This window comes from Barbus barbus (genome assembly GCF_936440315.1).
Source record: "Barbus barbus genome assembly, chromosome: 35".
NCBI classification, from domain to species: domain Eukaryota; kingdom Metazoa; phylum Chordata; class Actinopteri; order Cypriniformes; family Cyprinidae; genus Barbus; species Barbus barbus.
In genome coordinates, this window is record NC_136763.1 from 24,964,607 (window position 1) to 24,982,804 (window position 18,198).

The 18,198-nt window shown below is 35.0% G+C and overlaps 1 protein-coding gene across 1 annotated transcript; it reads right to left on the reverse strand.

The window, feature by feature from the left end:
* Positions 1–814: 814 nt before the first annotated feature.
* LOC306855448 (ubiquitin-conjugating enzyme E2 variant 1) lies at positions 815–18,076 on the reverse strand. The gene is made up of 4 exons (XM_079394185.1): positions 18,023–18,076; positions 12,211–12,359; positions 4,357–4,482; positions 815–2,429 (listed from the first exon to the last, which is right to left on the reverse strand). The coding sequence occupies exons 1-4, from the start codon at positions 18,042–18,044 to the stop codon at positions 2,283–2,285; spliced, it is 444 nt and encodes a 147-aa protein (XP_079250311.1). The 5' UTR covers positions 18,045–18,076; the 3' UTR covers positions 815–2,282.
* Between the last annotated feature and the right edge of the window lie 122 nt (positions 18,077–18,198).

Here is an 18,198-nt window from a genome sequence, read left to right on the forward strand (position 1 = left end):
TGCACGTAGTTTCTTTCGCTGTATGATATGAAATTATATAGGCTACAGCGCGTGCCGGCACCTTTGTGCCTGTATTTGAAGAGTGCGCGCTACGAGCACAGTATCTTTTACGCGCTTGTTTGACTCGCGTCTGGCGTGGAGGCGACGTATAGAGCACGTGTCTGAAACTTCTCCGTTTGATGTGGTCATAAAGACATTCTGCATCTAAATAAACGCAATCCTTTGCAAGAAAAAAAAGAGACAGAGGCAGCAGTTGCGAATGGGGTGGCCAACCCTAGCCCCGCCCCTGCGTTAATTGCATTAAATATTTTTAACGCGTTAATCTGAAAATAATTAATAGCATGCGTTAACGCGCTAATTTTGACACCACTAATATATATATATATATATATATATATATATATACACACACACAATTAATTTAGGTATACATTGATCCACATTTCTGTCTTTAAATAAGAAACGTGGCTCAATAAACCTGAACTCATTTCTTATGTGTGCCTGCAACTTTTTTTAGCCTCGAGTTTTCAAAATTTTTATTCTGTGCATGTGGTCCCCTATTTAGAGCATCAAGTGATCCAATGAATGTCACCCAAAAATTAAATGACCTGAAAATGTACTCATCCAAGATGTACATGAGTAATGTAGCATGGCATCACTTGCTCACCAAAGGATGCTCTGCAGTGAATGGGTGCCGTCAGAATGAGTCCAAACAGCGGATTAAAAACATCACAATAATCCACAAGTAACCCAAACCAATCCAGTTCATAATTCAGAGTAACACTTCCTCCACTGATGTTTTTTTTTTTTTTTTGATGGAGAAAGCAATATTATGGATAGTTACTCATATTTTAGTCAGAAGCAATGGTTAGAAATTTTTTTGATGAATTTGTTTCTAACAAACATGCAACTTTCCTCTTCATAAAACATTAATTGATGGACAGGAGTGGTGTGGATTACTTGGATTATTGTGGTTTTTAATCATCCAGACCATCATTCTGACGGCACCCATTAACTGCAGAGTGAGTGAGCTAAATTTCTCCAAATCTGTTCCAATGAAGAAACACACTTTTGTTTGAACTGTTTCAACATTGAGTAAAATCAGAAAACTTGAGTTCACTTGTGATTATTTTTGTAAGGTGTTGTATACAGTTGTGCTTGTAAGTTTGTACACCCCTTGAAGAACCTAGCAAATGTTTCTAATACAAACTAAATTACTTCGTACTACCACAAATAAGCTATTTCACAACACAGATATTGAGTCCACAAGACAAAATAATAACAGAATTTAAACAATTAAGTAGTTTACATACCTTTGATTACTTATACTGTTGTTTGCTGAATGATCAGTGGTAGTATGTTTTGTGATCGTTCATGAGACCCTTGATTATATACCCATTGTTCTTCAGGAAAATCCTCCTGGTCCCGTTTTCACTGTTTTACCAGCATCTTCTGCAGATTTGATCCCTTTCAAACAATGACTATAAATAACTGAAATCAGCTTTTTCAGTCGTGAGACTCAATTCTGTTATTCATCCTTGTGTACAATATTCAAACATCTGTTATGTGAGCTTATTTAAGGCAGTTAGGAACATATGATACAACTGTGTAATCTGCAGCCCTAGCTCCAAACTTAAAATAATAATAATGAGCCATCAACCTACAACGATCTGTCTTGTAGTTTTCTCTGCATAAGATGGGATAGAATATATCATAAAATACAAAATCGCACACTTCATCTTTGCTGTTGTAAACATTTTCTATTATTGAGCTTGTTATTTTGCTTTTAACTAACTGAAGTGATCTAAAGCTGGGAGTCTGAAGGAAGTAATGAGACACCATTCAAGATTCAACCTTGACTGTTGACTCAAAGGCTAGAAAAAGAAATCTTAATATTCCCACCACACTGCATGTTACATGACAGCACAAATTCATTTTCACTTGCAGAACTATTCTCAAATGAGGGCACACAAATTACACTCAATAAGATCATTTGTTATTTTTACAATTTGCATGTATAACAAATAAACATTTAAAAAAAGATTAGAATGATGTACAGTATTCTGCTGTGCACACCACTACATCCATCGGTTCTGTCCAATGGGAGCTCCTGAAGCAGGACTGCTCATTGGTTGCTGCAGCACACGGGGAGTGGTCAGGAATAGAGAGGAGAACAGGGAGGGATTCTCATGAGTCCAGAGAGGAGGAGGAGGAATGCTCAGCCTTGCGTGTGTGAATGTGTTCTGGATGAAGGTAGAGAGGATGAAGGAGAAGCTCTGAGCTCAGTTGCTGTAGATCTGTCCTTCGGGAGGCTGCGGCAGCTTCATGTTCTCTTTGCACATCATGAGTCGTCGCAGCTCCTGCAGGACCACACGGATACTGTACGAATTCTGCCACTTGGCCAGTGAGGATACAGCTCGCATGTCAACCTGCGTCAACCACAGACAGGAAGACAACGCATTAAACAGTGCAATAATAATAAAGAGACAGAGAGAATTTGGTTTATTTTGGAGGTTTTCTAAATAGTCCTTCATAATTGACCTATACGCCTGGAAAACACTCATGGTCAAAGGTTACAGACAAGCACAGCAGAGTACATTCACAACATAACAGTAAATTATCATCAATTGATTAGACTTCCTTTTTGATTACTTAATTTAATCAGACCATTAATACTGAATCCAGAACATATAAATGGAAAACATGGGGGAGAAATTAGAATGATTTCATCAGGCCTTCTAGAAGCGACACCTTTGTGCTAGAAACAGGTCTCTCACATTATTAATAAGAAGTACAGTAAGCAAAAGTTAAATATTAGTTGTCCTCTATAGTTGCTGCAGTGCTATGCGATCAGATGTTTCACATCATATCTATGGACCACAACACCACAAAACCAGTCATAAGGGTCAATATTTTGAAATTAAGATTTATATACATCATGTGAAAGTTGAATAAATAAGCTTTCCATTGATGTATGGGCAATATTTGGCCGAGATACGACTATTTGAAAATCTGGAATCTGATGGGGCAAAACAAAAATCTAAATATTGAGAAAAATCGCCTTTAAAGTTGTCCAAATTAAGTCCTTAGCATTGCATATTACTAATAAAAAATTAAGTTTTGACATTTATGGTATGAAATTTACAAAATATCTTCATGGAACATGATCTTTACTTAATTTCCTAATGATTATTGGCATAAAAGAAAAATCAATAATTGACCCATACAATGTATTGTTGGCTATTGCTACAAATATACCTGTGCCACTTAAGACTTGTTTTGTGGTCCAGGTTCACATGTTGTGCATTTTATAACTTTAATGCCTGTATCTAGTACCAGAATCATAAATCAAATTACCTCACTTTAAAAAGAGAGATTTTTTTACCAGCATATATAAACGGCCTGGCTACTTAGTTCACCAAATTGTGACAAGGTTGCAAATTGGAAAGTGAATCTTCAATACATTATTCATAGAATTTAGGGTGTCATCCCCGTCACACCCGTCTTGTTTGATTCGATTGAGTCGAACTCAAGTTCGTTTCCCCCCTTGGTGCGGATCTTTTGGGCAGATGTGAATACAGCAATCGCACTCTGGTGCGGACCAAACAACCGAACTGAGACCCAGCTGAAGAGGTGGTCTCGGTCCTCTTCCGAACGAACTCTGGTACGGCTGAATGGATGAACCAATGAATGGATGACCTTAAGCACGTGTGTGGTTGTGTTTACAGTTTCTGGTTCACTTGCAAAAAGGGCAGTGTGAAAGCAAACCACACCCAAAAAAAAGAAAAAAAAAGAAATCAACATTGTTTTTGGTCCGGACCAAAGCAAGTGAACTAGCGGACTTTCCTGGTGTGAATACACCCTAAAAGCGATCAAATGTTACTTCACATTTCAGGGCTGCGTTTCCCAGGAGTACTGTAAGCTGACTGCAGAGCTTTAGCTCAAACCTTAATCAAACACACTTGCCTGTAATTAAGACCTTGATCAGATTGGTTAGTTGAGTTTGATTAGGGTTGGAGCTAACCAGTGGCCCTCCAGACCAGGGTTGAACTGCCTGGGCCAGAGATCTGCATTCCTGCGGGATACACAGGACCTGACGCAGCTAAATGTGGCTCCAGACAAGTTTTAAAAACAAAACTGGCACAACACTGAAATATTTGGGTTGTCTTTAAGTTTCAGGTTGTGAACATTTCAGGCAGGTTCAGTTCATTAGCAATTCAGAATTCCTTCTATCAAAGTGTAGACATAGACAGTATGATAAACAAAGGAATTCTGAAGGTCCTAATGAGACGTAACATGCATATAATAAAAGCAGATGAGGAAGAACTTGAATATTCAGTACTCAGTTGAACTTACCACACCATTTGAGTTATGCACTCCATTCAAGTTGACCTTTGTCACAAAACGAACAAAAGGAGGCGTTTCTGGATATCTTGGTCCACATTCTACTCTTAGGCTGTACATCCTGTTCTCGTAGATGGTCTTCATGAAAAACAACAACAACACATTATAAAGTACAATTCTAAAACAACACCACAACTGACCTGTTCAAAACAAGAATGATAACTGAAAGATAAGTACAACGACAACTATAACAGCATCCGCACCAATGCATGATATTGCTCTGTTGCTGCAGTTTTGCAATTTGACGCTTTAAACGCTTCTTTAAAGCAGGATGGATTGGCTGTCAATGTTTTTATTCTACATCAGCTGGGAAAAAATAGTTCTGATAGTGATTCCAATTCTTGTAGAATAAATGTTGAACAATGTAGATGCCAGGTTTGGCCCTGTAACATTCACAGATCATAATAACAACTGTTAAACATTAGGCAGCGACTAAAGTGCAAATAGCATATTTTTTTAGTGACAGATGCTATTTACACTAAGTGCAAATAGCTATAGATTGTGTTTACACTATGTTAAAATAGCAAGATTTTCTGCTATTTATACTACTTATTGCAAATAGTGGCAATTATCTGCACCTCAGTATTGTAGTACATTATAATTTACACTCAATACGTTATTATTGCGTACTGTTTTATAGTTTTAATTCAAATTTATTAAATGGATGCCACCTTATTGGGACCATAAAGCCCTCCCTACATCTACCCTAACCCTACCCGATACTTTATTTTCAACTTTTTGATTATTTCCTTCATTTTTATTGAAAATAAATGCCTTTCTGATGCGATATGAGATTTGAAAAGGGGAAAAAAAATGTTTGGTAAAAGGTGGGCTCGAACTCGGGTAATAGCATGCGCCTTACCATCTACGCCACTGAAACTGATGTTGAACTAACTTATTTTTTTGTTGTTGACTAACCCAATCACACATTAGTGGGCGGAGTTAGTGTAAATAGCCTTTGCCAACAAGATGGCCTATTATCCGTAAACATTATGCCCCGATTAGTCTACATAAATATACAACTGCCAAGGAATTTGAAAACCCCTTCAGATTAATTGCACTAATTCCACCAGAATTATAATGCCCCTCCAATAAAAACATGTTCTAGAGTGATTCATGAACACTAGAAGGAAACACATATTTGGGCTTTAATGGGCAGTTCAAATGTAGATTTCTAAACAATTCCTCAAATAACGCTAGCTTTTTGTTTAATTGATAAGTGCTACTTCTCTGCTGATGCATCGTGAGGAATTTAATGATTCCAGGCCCATAAAGATTCTATGAACAATTTATATTATTAGTTAAATGAAACAAAAACAAGTTGTCTCTATATAGTCCACACCCCATCCACACTTTACAAACTGTAATTATACAGTTTTATTTTATATATATATATATATATATATATATATATATATATATATATATATATATATATATATATATATAACACTGTACTATCACTGTAGACTAACTTCATCTTTGCAGTGGACACTGACTCAGAAACCACTAGTTTATTAATAAATAAATTTAAATGTCTTCTTGCTATTTTTCCCAACAACTCATTACGTTTGCTGGTGCTTTGTGGCAAGCTTTGCGTGCGCACTTGAGCGTGGAACAGGCTATATATTAAAACCTCATTATTAGGGCTGTTATTAGGCTCATTATCTTCGACTTCATTTTGCTTGCGTCGACTAACTGGCAAAATACCGGAAGTGGCGCATTTCAGGGACGAGAATCCATAAAACACACTTTTAGACTATTTTCCAAGGCTGTATGATATATTACACCCATTTAAAAATTCAATTAAGCATAATTGTGAATTCACAAACGCTATGATTTAATTAATTAATTGCGATGCAGTTCACACAGTATATGCGCTTTATTTCCATGCGTGTAGTTAAGCACGTGCGTCTCACAGCGGCTCCGTTCACAGTAGCTCCACAGAAACTGTTATCATTTACATGTGTGGAGCGTCTCAAACTCATCTCTGCATGTTGTTGTGAGTTTGAGTTTATTATTACGTTCATCAGGGAACGCAACGTGTGCCATGTCATCAGATTTGTAGGTAAATCATTTATAAATCTATGCAAACACAGGAGAATACATCGCGATTTCAAAATAAAAGCTCAAAGTTTGAGTTTACATGTTTTGATGTCCACATATTCATTTAATTACAGCGGCTATAGTATTTCTGTCCTAAAGAAATGGCCAAATATTAAAGATTAAGCGGACATTTGAATTAAACGGTGCTTGGTCAATATTAAACAAGGATTAGATCGTGCAGTAATGTGTAAAAACTATCATCAGGCCTCGGCGCCCCTGCAGGCCTTTATTGTTATGTGTAATTTACATTAGCTCTATTGTTTATAATACATTATGTATTTTAGCAGTTTTGTTCAATGAAAAAAAACCATATGATTTCTTGCTTTTGATACTTTATTTGAACTAACTATTATTGCATCATTGCTATTATATATGTATTTTAAGTAATTTTAAAAGCTATTGTTCACTTAATCTATTTTTATTACCACAAAAAATTTAATAAAAATATAATTATAGGGCCCTATGAAATCCTTAATTGAGTTTTTCAGTTTTATCTTATTTTACCAAATTCTGTTTTCCATTATTTTCTGGATTCCATTTTAATTGTTCCATTAAATTAATAATAAAAAGCATCTCCAATTAATTGATTTATATTTATATATATATATATATATAAAAAATTCAGAAATACTGCAAATTTACATTTTTTCACCTAAATAAATTCTGGTAAATATTCCTTTAAAAAGTGTTTTTTGATGATAATGTTATTATTAGTAGACTAGAACACGTTGTTGTCATTCTTACACTATAATACTGAACTTTGATTTCAGTGATTATGAGATGAACACTTGCTTCTTGCACTCTGTTGCACTTTACTCTTGCTTTAAAAAAGGATTTCATAATTTGGTTTAATAAAATATTCTTAAGTTTTTGTGGGAAATTAATCGGTTAAATTAATAGATTAATCTAAATAATAATAAATAAAAAAAATCGTTAGTGGCTGCCCTACTCATTATGCCTACCCCCCAGTAAATATTGAATGAATTAAATTAATATAAACGTGATTAGTCGACTAGAAAAATCTTTAGTCAGGGTCAGAGACAGTAGTGAAGTATTTTTACTCTTCTGTAAAAGTACTTTTCAAGTGTCTGTATTATTTATGAAATGTAGTGCAGTAAAAAGTTCAACATTATGCTTTTGAATGTTTGTGAAGTAAAAGTTTTCCAAAGAAAAACACTGATAGTACAGATACTTTTTAAATTTACTGGAGTAAAGTAAATATACTTCACCACTGCCGGGGGCAGTCCTAACATAACCAACTACATAATTGAATTTAATATAATAAATGATTAATATAATATAACAGTTCCACAGGTATAAATATGATTTAATACGCAAAGATGCTTGCTTGTTTGTTTATAGTTTAATGCCATGTCAGCTACCATGGCTATATTCATGGGAAGAAAAAAAAAAAAAAAAAAAAAGACAAGGGGTTTTTAAAATGTCTCTGCTCATTCTAAAACCTCTATTTTTCATTAAAAAAAAATGAGAAATTCTACTCTTTAAAAACCTTTTCACAAGAGTCTTTACCTTCCTGAAAAGTAAAGAGTGGAGTTCAAGACATCAGTTAGAATATCGAGTCGTATTATTCAATTCAATTTATTCAATTGTCCAATTCTTGCCATTAACAAACCATTAACTACGACTTTTGCCTCAATCTTGTAATTTGCTGCTTATTAATAGTTAGTGTTTAGGTATTGGGTAGGATTAGGGATGTAGAATATGGTCATGCAGAACATGTGCTTTATAAGGACTAATAATAAGCCAATATGTTAATAACAGGAAAGCTAATAAGCAACTAGTTAGTGAAAATTGGTCTCTATCCTAAAGTGTTACCAAATATGGTTCAGTGATAAATATGCAAAGATGTGAGCCAATCACAGCAGCAAGGATATCAATTAAACATTAAATTTATATTTAATATAAATTAACACCCACTGCTCCGGGTGTATGTTCACTACTGTGTGTACACTTGGATGGGTTAAATGCAGAGCACAAATTCTGAGCATGGGTCACCATACTTGGCCACACACCACTTCCCCCTTTCCCTTAAAGTCTTAAAGGAGGCACACACACTTTTAAACCGTGTTCAAACAGAGAAATGGCAAATTATTTCTAAATGATGACTTTTCTTGATGTAAAAAACAAACAAAAACCTACCAAACATTAAAAGCGGATTACATGGAACATTCTAAAATAAAGGCATATTTATGTCACAGTTATGGACTTTTTGTGTCGTCTTCTCTGTTCCTCTGCCCTGTTAAGTTAGTGTCTTCTTAGTTACTGATCTTGTCATTAGTTTCTTTGTTAAAGTATTCGTTTCAGGGCGTCTCATTAATTTACCCATTATATATACTCCTTGTTTTGTTCTGTTCTCTGCCGGTTATTTACTTTACATTGTGTGCGCTGTGCTTGCTCCTTGCGCTTGCTATAATTAAAAGGCTATTATGGATTATACTCCGTTGTGATCTTAATATAGCACTACAGGATACAATTAAATTTATGTGATAAGGATTTAATGAAACAGTTCAGTAAACATTTGTAATCGTGCTAATTTTCGTGAAAACCTGCACTCTTACATTTTGAATCTTAAATACTGGGGGCATTCCAACATACTAGATCACACAGAGCACTCTGAAGACAAAGTTTTGCAAAGTCAAGTGACGCAATCCCGATTTTTTCTTCCCATGTGGCACAGAGCGGATATGGCCCACGACCTTGTAAGCAGGGGGAGCAAGAAAGGAAGAAAAAAAAAAAAAAAAAAAAAAAAGATTTGCATGGATTACGATATTCTCCGATCGGTTTCAGGCCTCATTCATACATGAAAATAAATCTGATATGAATCGGATCCGTGCATTTGCGCCTGCCGTGTAAGTGGTCAGATCGGATATTCCCCTGTAAATGCGACTCCTACGTCACTGAAAAGTGAGTTTTTTTTAAAACACTTTGCGGTACAGACATACCTGTACCAAATGAAACCTCTCTAGTTGAGTAGCAGAGTATAAATGTCATTCATTTGTGTTAAATAAAAGGCGATCTGACGCTGAAATGTATTGCTTTTGAAATCACGCGGAGTGTGCTGCTGTTGTTGGTGACGGCAGCTCGTGCGCAGACGAGCGCTTCAGTCCCGTTTCGTTCCATTGAAACCACAAAATAAAATGCACACAAACATCCCTGCCTTTGATATACAGTCACTGATGAACGCATTTGGTTTTAATTGCTAAAAAACACAGTCGATGTGACATGCTTCCCAATATTCCACTCGCATACATTCAGCAGAGCTGCATACATCACTGTCCTGAAGAATTTAGGCTATATAATTATTTTGATGTATAGATCTAACTATTGCATTAAAAACGTTTCTATATGAATTCCATGTCAATAAATTAAACTCAATGTACCATTCAAATTGATTTGTGATGTCGTATGCTATTTTTGGCTTGTTTCACCAAATACACACACCGGATATGGGTCGCTTTTAAAAGAAATGTAAGCACATTGTCCAAAAAATTGGATATGGTCACAAAATCAGAATTGGTCGTCAAGACTTGCAGTGTAAATGCAGCCTTAGTGACATTCTCGATAATGTCAGTTAAAACAACAATTATGATATTAACATAGTAATGTGCCTTTTATCCCAGTAATATTGTTACTGGCATTTGGTTCTTTTCAGAAACATCTACAGTATTTCTAACAGAATAAACACCGGCTTTCTGAGAAGGAACATGAAAAAAAAAAAAAAAAAAAGCTTTACTCATGCACAAGAATATGTTTCTTAACATATTAATAAGGGATGCACGATATTGGATTTTTGCAGATATCCGGTACTTTTCAACTTTTTTGTCCGACGCCGATATAATTCCTTTTGTTTGGAAAGAACTCCAAGTCTAACAAGAACTTGTTTGTTAGAATTAAATAAACAATAATGAAGTTCTTTTATAAATGACAGTACATTGAGACTTTGAAAATAACTATAAATAAACTATACATCAATCGCTGCATTTTTTTTCCAGAAAGATGCAGTATTAACCGTAACATTTTATTTTAAGATTTAACATCTTTTAGAGCTCATAATTTGTTTAAAAAAAATATTACACATTAATGAATATATCAGTGTATATATATATAATTTTTGAATTTACAAGTGCCATTTGTGATTTTTTTGTTATTCATGTAAACTATAGCTTCTGACCTTTAAATCAAAACATACTCATGATTTTATGACATCAGTTACTGCTTCAGGGATGCAAACACATCATGGGTGACAAAGACACGCAATTAAATATTTTGAAATATTGTTAGATTTAATTTAAAATCTGAATTTTTTTAAACATTGCCTCGAAAATGACATCAAAAAGAGTGTTTTAAGTTATCTTTAACTATCCTTAATATATTCAGCCAACACAGACTTGTTACTGCTGTAGTCATGTTACTCTGCATCACTTAGTGCACAGGTCTATTTTTGATATCGGTTTTGTCCGTTGCTACAGTTATCGCTGTCAATCATAGCAATGACTGGCGCAACAATTTAGTGGATTCGCGCACATAATTTTTAACACTTGCGTTTGTCACTCCTATAAGAGTATATGTGGATGTTTAAAGAAAATTTGTTTATGTAGAGAAACCGAGCAAAGGGCTCCTCTTATAGCGCAATTGACTGACCTTTATCACGCAACAACTATATGATATAATCAATGAATAACTACATAGTCTCTTATTTACACCGTGTATGCTTTTCTCTCTCTCCTGTTCTAATAAGTAGATTTGCGAGCATGTAGAACTCTACTTGCGAAAACAAAAATGAGCTCAGAGCGGACTCTGACTAACCTACAGAAAACACATCTGAGTGGCCATTGCTTTCAACAGAGATGCCTGTGATTGGCTACAATACTCAACAATGCAAGCACGTTTTAAATAAATGTGTGGTTCTGTAATTTGAAACCAAAGCATGCACACAAAAACACACAGGAGCGTTTAAAAGCATTTGACTATAAACAGGTATAGAATTGAAATTGTACTAATGGTAGCGTAAAAAAAAAAGTGACTTATTTTGAGCTCAAAAAGGTGAGTTTTCACCGAAAGGTGAGCAGTTTGCATCTATACTGCTTTATTTAATCAGAAATACAGTCTGAATGTGTATTTTACTGTCATTTTATTAAAAGTAGGCCAAGAGCGCCCCCTACGAAATTAAAACTCCTTACCGAAGGGACCTTAGGCCTTAGGACCCGGGGGAGACGGTCACTGCACTTGCTATTACTGTTGACGATCATACACCGAACGAGACATTCTGTACATGTATTCTCAGTTTAAATGCAGCGATATCGCGTTCATAATCGAATGCGATTCATGTGCAATAATGAACGCGATATTGCACAGCTTGTCAGTGAACTACGGCTCTGTGTATTAACTGCTGCTCCGTTTGAAAACAGGTGATGGAGCTTTACCGCGAATCACGGAACTGCTTTACTGACGAGATGCGCATGAGAATCGCATGCGATTTAATTACACAGCCCTAACCCTGAGCACATGTAAGTTAATATATTCCTCCTATCTGCAAGACATATAGGCATCATTTTTCATATCGGGCCGATTCTGATATGTACATTTAACGCCATTATAGTCCGATTCCGATATCGGACCGATAATATCGTGCATCCCAAATATTCATTCAATAGAGCCAAGTAGGCCAGTAGAACTGACCCTGGGGGGTCCGATGATCATTCCTCTCCAGCGTGTGAGGGTCATGTCCTCATCATCCTCCAAACCCCAGCTCACCGTCCCATCTCCAACACCCTTCTGACCCTCCTCAAGCTCCTCCAGCAGCCGGAAGTTACGGGGCACTTTCACGCCTGTGAAAACAAACGCACAATATCAAACATATGCTGCTGAAATAATGTTCAAAACAGACAACACAGAGCGGGGAAACAGTTCTCTAGCAGGAGAAAGGGAGAGAATGACAATTGTGAAAAATGCTTGATCAAAGACTTTTACTTCAAAGGTTTTGGATTTTCTATTTATGAATGAAATTTGGGTTAAAGAAGGGGATTCCAGCCCCTTCTCTGAGCTTGTTCCTCTGGATTGCACTTATTATAATTCTCCTCGGCTAGCCAGTCGTGGAGGAGGTCTGGCCGTTGTTTTTAAACAAAAATACAGCACTCGCATCATCTCGACCACTGTCTACTCAAGCTTCAATGTACAGCTTTCAGATTTTTATGGTATGTCCAGTCCTCTGTATTTCTATTTACCGACCTCCTCGTCCCAACAATGCCTTTTTAGATGAGTTTGCAGACTTAGTTGGAGGACTTATCCCACAGTTTGATAAGATTTTAAATTTTGGGTGATTTTAATGTCGCTATTTTTCTATGCAGTCCAGGGAAAAATTTGCCAAAGCATATGAAACGGGTGATTCATTAACTCTAGAAAAATCCTCAAATACACTTGATGTGAATTGTCTTTTTAATGGTTTTAATCTGAAATGCATGGCTTCTCTGGATTTTATTGCCCCGCTAAAACCCAAATGTAGTATTACAAAACCTCAGCCATGGATGAATGACTCCATTAAGCTTCTCCGAAAGGCTTGCAGAAAAGCGGAGCGTAAATGGTGTAAAGACAAGCTGCAGACTTAATATGAAATGTGGAGGGACTCTTTAAATCGATATCAGAAAGCTACTAATGGCGCTAAATCTAAATATCTCTCTGACCTTATCGATGGCAATTCTCATAGACCTAATATTATTTTTTCCACTATATATATTTTCCACTTGTACTTGTCCCTCCTGTTGACATCTTTCCCAATGCGTCTGTTCAGTTGTGTGAAGATTTTTGTAAATTTTTTATTGATAAAACTGTTTTGTTAAGATCCAAGTTGACCATGGGAATCTCCTTCGAAATTTGTAAAGACGTTGTCAAACATTTGAGACTAACTTTTTGTTCGTTAGATACTGTTCCACCTAGATTCTTAAAGCAAATTTTTGATATTATTGGGATTGATTTTTTTTTTAAGGATTTTGAATCTTAGTCTAAGCAAAGGAATTTTTCCTGATTGTTTAAAAATAGCTACGGTGACTCCTCTTTTAAAGAAGCCCTCCTTGGATCCTACCAACTGTAACAGGTTTAGGCCAATATAATACCTTTTTTGGAAATTTGTTTGAGAAGGTTGTCTTAACTCAGTTACAGTTGCTTTTGAATCTGAATAATATTTTTGAAAAATTCCAATCTGGTTTTAAATCAAATCACAGCACAGAAACAGCTCTATTGAAAGTCTTGAATTATATTTTACTAGAAACTGACAAAGGGAATGTTGTGGCTTTGGTACTTTTAGATTTAATTTCTGCTTTTGACATGATTGATCATGAGGTTTTGCTTTTTAGATTGGAGAATCACGTGGGTCTACATGATACAGTTCTGAAATGGTTTCGTTCTTTTTTAATCGAATAGAAGCTTTCGTATTTCCTTTGGTCAACACGTTTCTTCTGTGTATCCTTTTTCATGTGGAGTACCACAAGGTTCAATTCTCTCTCCGATCTTATTTTCATTATATATGCTGCCCATAGGTGCTATTTTTGAAAAGCATGGAGTGTCGTTCTACCTCTATGCGGATGATACACAATTATATTTTCTATTACAGTATAAAAATAAAGGGTCCATTGGACCATTATTGGCTTGCCTAGCTGAATTACAAAATTGGCTCAATCAAAATTTTTTGGTGTTAAATGATAAAACAAATGATTATGTTTGGTTTAAAACCTCATGATGATCATACTTTTGACCTTGACCATCGTTCCAAGTATATTACTTCATTTGCAAAGAATCTTGGTGTTATATTTGATTCAGGCCTGACGTTCGAGAAGCAAGTTAATGCTGTGGTTAAATCAAGCTTTTTCAAGTCTCTTTTTTCAACAAAACACTTTGAACAGATTATTATCCATCTATTTATTATTTTTCGTCTTGATTACTGGAACGCCTTATATTACGGTATTAGCCAGTCTTGTCTGAAGCGTTTACAGGTGGTTCAAAATGCTGCCGCTAGGCTGCTGACAGGAAGGCGACGGTACGATCTCGTCACGTCCATATTAATCTTTTTAAATTGGCTACCAGTCAAGTATAGAATCATTTTTAAAGTTCTAACTTTTGTTTTTAAATCATTACACTATCTGGCCCCATCCTATCTTACAGAGGCCCGTTTAAACTACAATCCTACCAGAGCCTTAAGATGTTGTAGTTCTGGCCTCCTTATTGTTCCAAGAACAAGGCTACAACGTAGACGTGATCGAGCCTTCGCCGTTGCAGGCCCCAATCTTTGGAACAATTTGCCTGCTTCTGAAAAATCTGAACAATTTTTCTTGTCATATTTTAAGCATTTACTTAAAGAACAACTTTTTTCTGTAGCCTTTAATGAGGCATAGTTCCTGTTTTGATGTAAGGGTGTAATGTGTTGTTGACTATAGCTCTTTGTACAGCACTTTGGGTCAACCTTGAGTTGCGTGAAATGTGCTTTTAATAAAAAAAAGAAAAAAAAAAAAGAAAAATTCTATGAGTTTGTATTTGACATCTGGCTAGAAATGTCGTTTCAAATCTTTATAGGTTTTGTATCAAATATCTTTCTAAGTCAATGCAAAATAAAAAATAAAATTCTTCTGCCTATTCTATCAATTGTTTCGGGGAGATAAAAATATTTAACACACGACAAAAATATAAAAATGTTAGACTAATCTATTTACCCTCAAAGCAAAGATGCCAAACTTTTTAAACTACATAGTGCTAAAACTTTAAAATTGACTGAATGTTGAATTATATCAAAGTATAATATTACTACGTACACTGCCGCTCAAAAGTTTGGGATCAGTAAGATTTTTTATGTTTTTTTTTAAAGAAGTTTCTTCTGCTCATCAAGGCTGTATCTATTTAATAAAAAATACAGAAAAAAAAATTAAGAAATATTATTGCAATTTAAAATAACAGTTTTACATTTGAATATACTTAAATATAATTTATTCCTGTGATCAAAGATGAATTTTCAGCATCATTACTCCAGTCTTCAGTGATCATTCTAATATGCTGATTTATAATCAATGTTGGAAACCGTTGAGCTGCTTCATGTTTTTTTGGGGACCTGTGATATTTTTTTTTTTTAGGATCCTTTGATTAATAAGAAGTTAAAAAGAACAGCATTTATTAAAAAAAAAAAAAAAAAAGTTACAATATACAATGCTATTCAAAAGTTGGGGGTCAGTAATTTTCTCTCTCTCTCTTTTAAAAAAAAAAATAATACTTTTATTCAGAAGGGATGTGTTAAATGAATAAATGTCATAGTAAAGACTTCTGTTGTTAGAAAAGACTTCTATTTTGAACAAATGCTGCTCTTTTTAACTTTGTATTCATCAAAGAATCAAAGAAAAAAGTATCTCGTTCCAAAAAACAATAAAGCAGCACAACAGTATCAACACTCATAATAAATCAGCATATTAGAATGATTTCTGAAGGATCATGTGACACTGAAGACTGGAGTGATGATGCTGGAAATTCAGCTCTACGTCACAGAAATAAATGATTTTTTAAAGTATATTAAAATAGGAAACTAATATTAGAAATTGCAATAAGATTTCACAATATTACAGTTTTTTCTGTATTTTTAATTGAATAAATACAGCCTTGATGAGCAGAAGAAACTTCTTTAAAAAACATAAAAAATCGTATTGATCCCAAACCTTTGAGCGGCAGTGTACATAAAATAAAAATCAATCAATCTCTACATTTCAATGCAAAAAAGGCAGAACAATATATTCTAATTATATATATATATATATATATATATATATATATATATATATATATATATATATATATATATATATACAGAACAATATCATGTGTTGAATGCTGATGCAGTTATCATTTTTAGTGCAAATGGGCCTTTATTGTATATATATTAAATGTTACTATTTAGTATGTATGTGTTTTTGATGCTCAAATTTCTATGCTGAAAATTTTTCATAGTGAACTATGGGAAATACTGGGGACGAGGCGGTACTTGAATGCTCAGATTTGATCAGCAGTGCTTGACCTGAAATATTTGACAACCTCAGTCAATCACTACACTCTGAGACGACTTCAGCAGCAAAATATGAGCCCCAAAAGAGTGCAACAACGCCTGCATACTGTTTCAGTGGCCTAGATTCTGGAGGAATTTTTTACCCATTCGTTTTTCCCATAGGGACTTCAAAAAGATATTTAAGAGTTATAAGCCGTTAGCCAAGCAAACCAGCTACAACTTCACAAACTTTAATCTCAAGCAATAGGCCTAAATATTAAAAAACTGGACAAAAAGACAAAGGTACAAGACTTGCAAATGACAAATTAAAAACAATGCAGATTTATAAAACTATTGATTTAAAGATGTTGACTGTACAGACACTTACATTTATTGCAAAATATGCACACACAAATATTGAAATAGTGTGTCGATGCATGAGGAGACTGAATCTATCATGTCATTAGCTTCATATATATTTAGGTGCAATTTACGTGTATAGACTGGATCAATACGAGATTGGTTGAGATGTCTTAGAATCGCATTGTTTTTCACAGGAAATGATCATACTTTGAAAATCATATCCACAATGAAGAAAATTAACAGCATTTTTACTAACAAAAGCTGCACTATATAGCATAAGAGAAAATGATCAGCTCTCAAAAAGTTTGTTTTTTAATACATTTCAACAGAAGTGGGCTTTAGTGTGTTTTTTTAAGTATATTTCAAGGTGTATATTATATGCTACACACCACTGAGTTACGGAATGGAAAGGAATACATGATAAAATAGTAAGACTAAACATACTTTACATGTTCAACAAGAGGTCCGCAAAGGAACTGACATTATTAATGTTAGTTATTGTGTTTAAATGGAAGACATTATGAAATGTTAGGGTTTTCAACATCACTAAAGTCAATGGTCGTGTCTTAAATTAGCGAGCTCCCTACCTATACGGCATTTTTGGTAAACATGTTATAAACCTAACGATCTGCCAACAAAGAAAGCATGTTTAAAACACTAACAAAGTTCAACTGACACGGAAAACGCCTGTGGTGCATAAAACTAGTCTAGGTAGGCAGCCACTAGGTTTTGAGACACAGCCCGTGTCTTGCGTCGTTTCTCTATCATGACGCTGCAGTTGAATAAGCTACATGGCTAACCAACTGAATACTCAGATTATATTAAAACCACGTTGCACTTTAATCCATACACATTAGGAACAATGTATATGGATCTTAAACTATTTAAGACAGACTCCAATATAAGCACCATCGACATTAAACACGGTAAATGTCACTGATTTGACAGGCTAATGCTGTGCAAACACACCCACATGAATACTGAGACCCCAAACACAGCAACACGAGCGAATACTTCAATGAAATTATATTTCTTCCACGTTTTAACATTTCATAACACTCGTTTTGGATACGAACGAAAGAAACGATCTAATACAAAAGCAGTTTTTCATAAATTTACCTGATCCGGCGGCGGCCGCCATCTTGTTGCTCAGCAGCGGGGACGCGCCAAATGTGAACAACCGCCTCATGAATTATGCATGAGATAAATAATCAGTGAACCTGGACGCTGCGTTTATTACTCATCAATACTCCTGAAGCGGTAGTAAAGGTTGTAAATGTACTTCAGTAAATGTT

What these genes read in the sequence shown, in the direction of transcription:
- LOC306855448 (XM_079394185.1), bottom strand. Translation starts at nt 18,044, where the DNA reads ATGGCGGCCGCCGCCGGATCAG. An exon ending in TGATCATCGGACCCCCCAGG is followed by an intron (nt 4,483 to 12,210) that starts GTCAGTTCTACT and finishes TTTTTCATGAAG; the next exon opens with ACCATCTACGAGAACAGGAT. An exon ending in TGCATAACTCAAATGGTGTG is followed by an intron (nt 2,430 to 4,356) that starts GTAAGTTCAACT and finishes TGGTTGACGCAG; the next exon opens with GTTGACATGCGAGCTGTATC.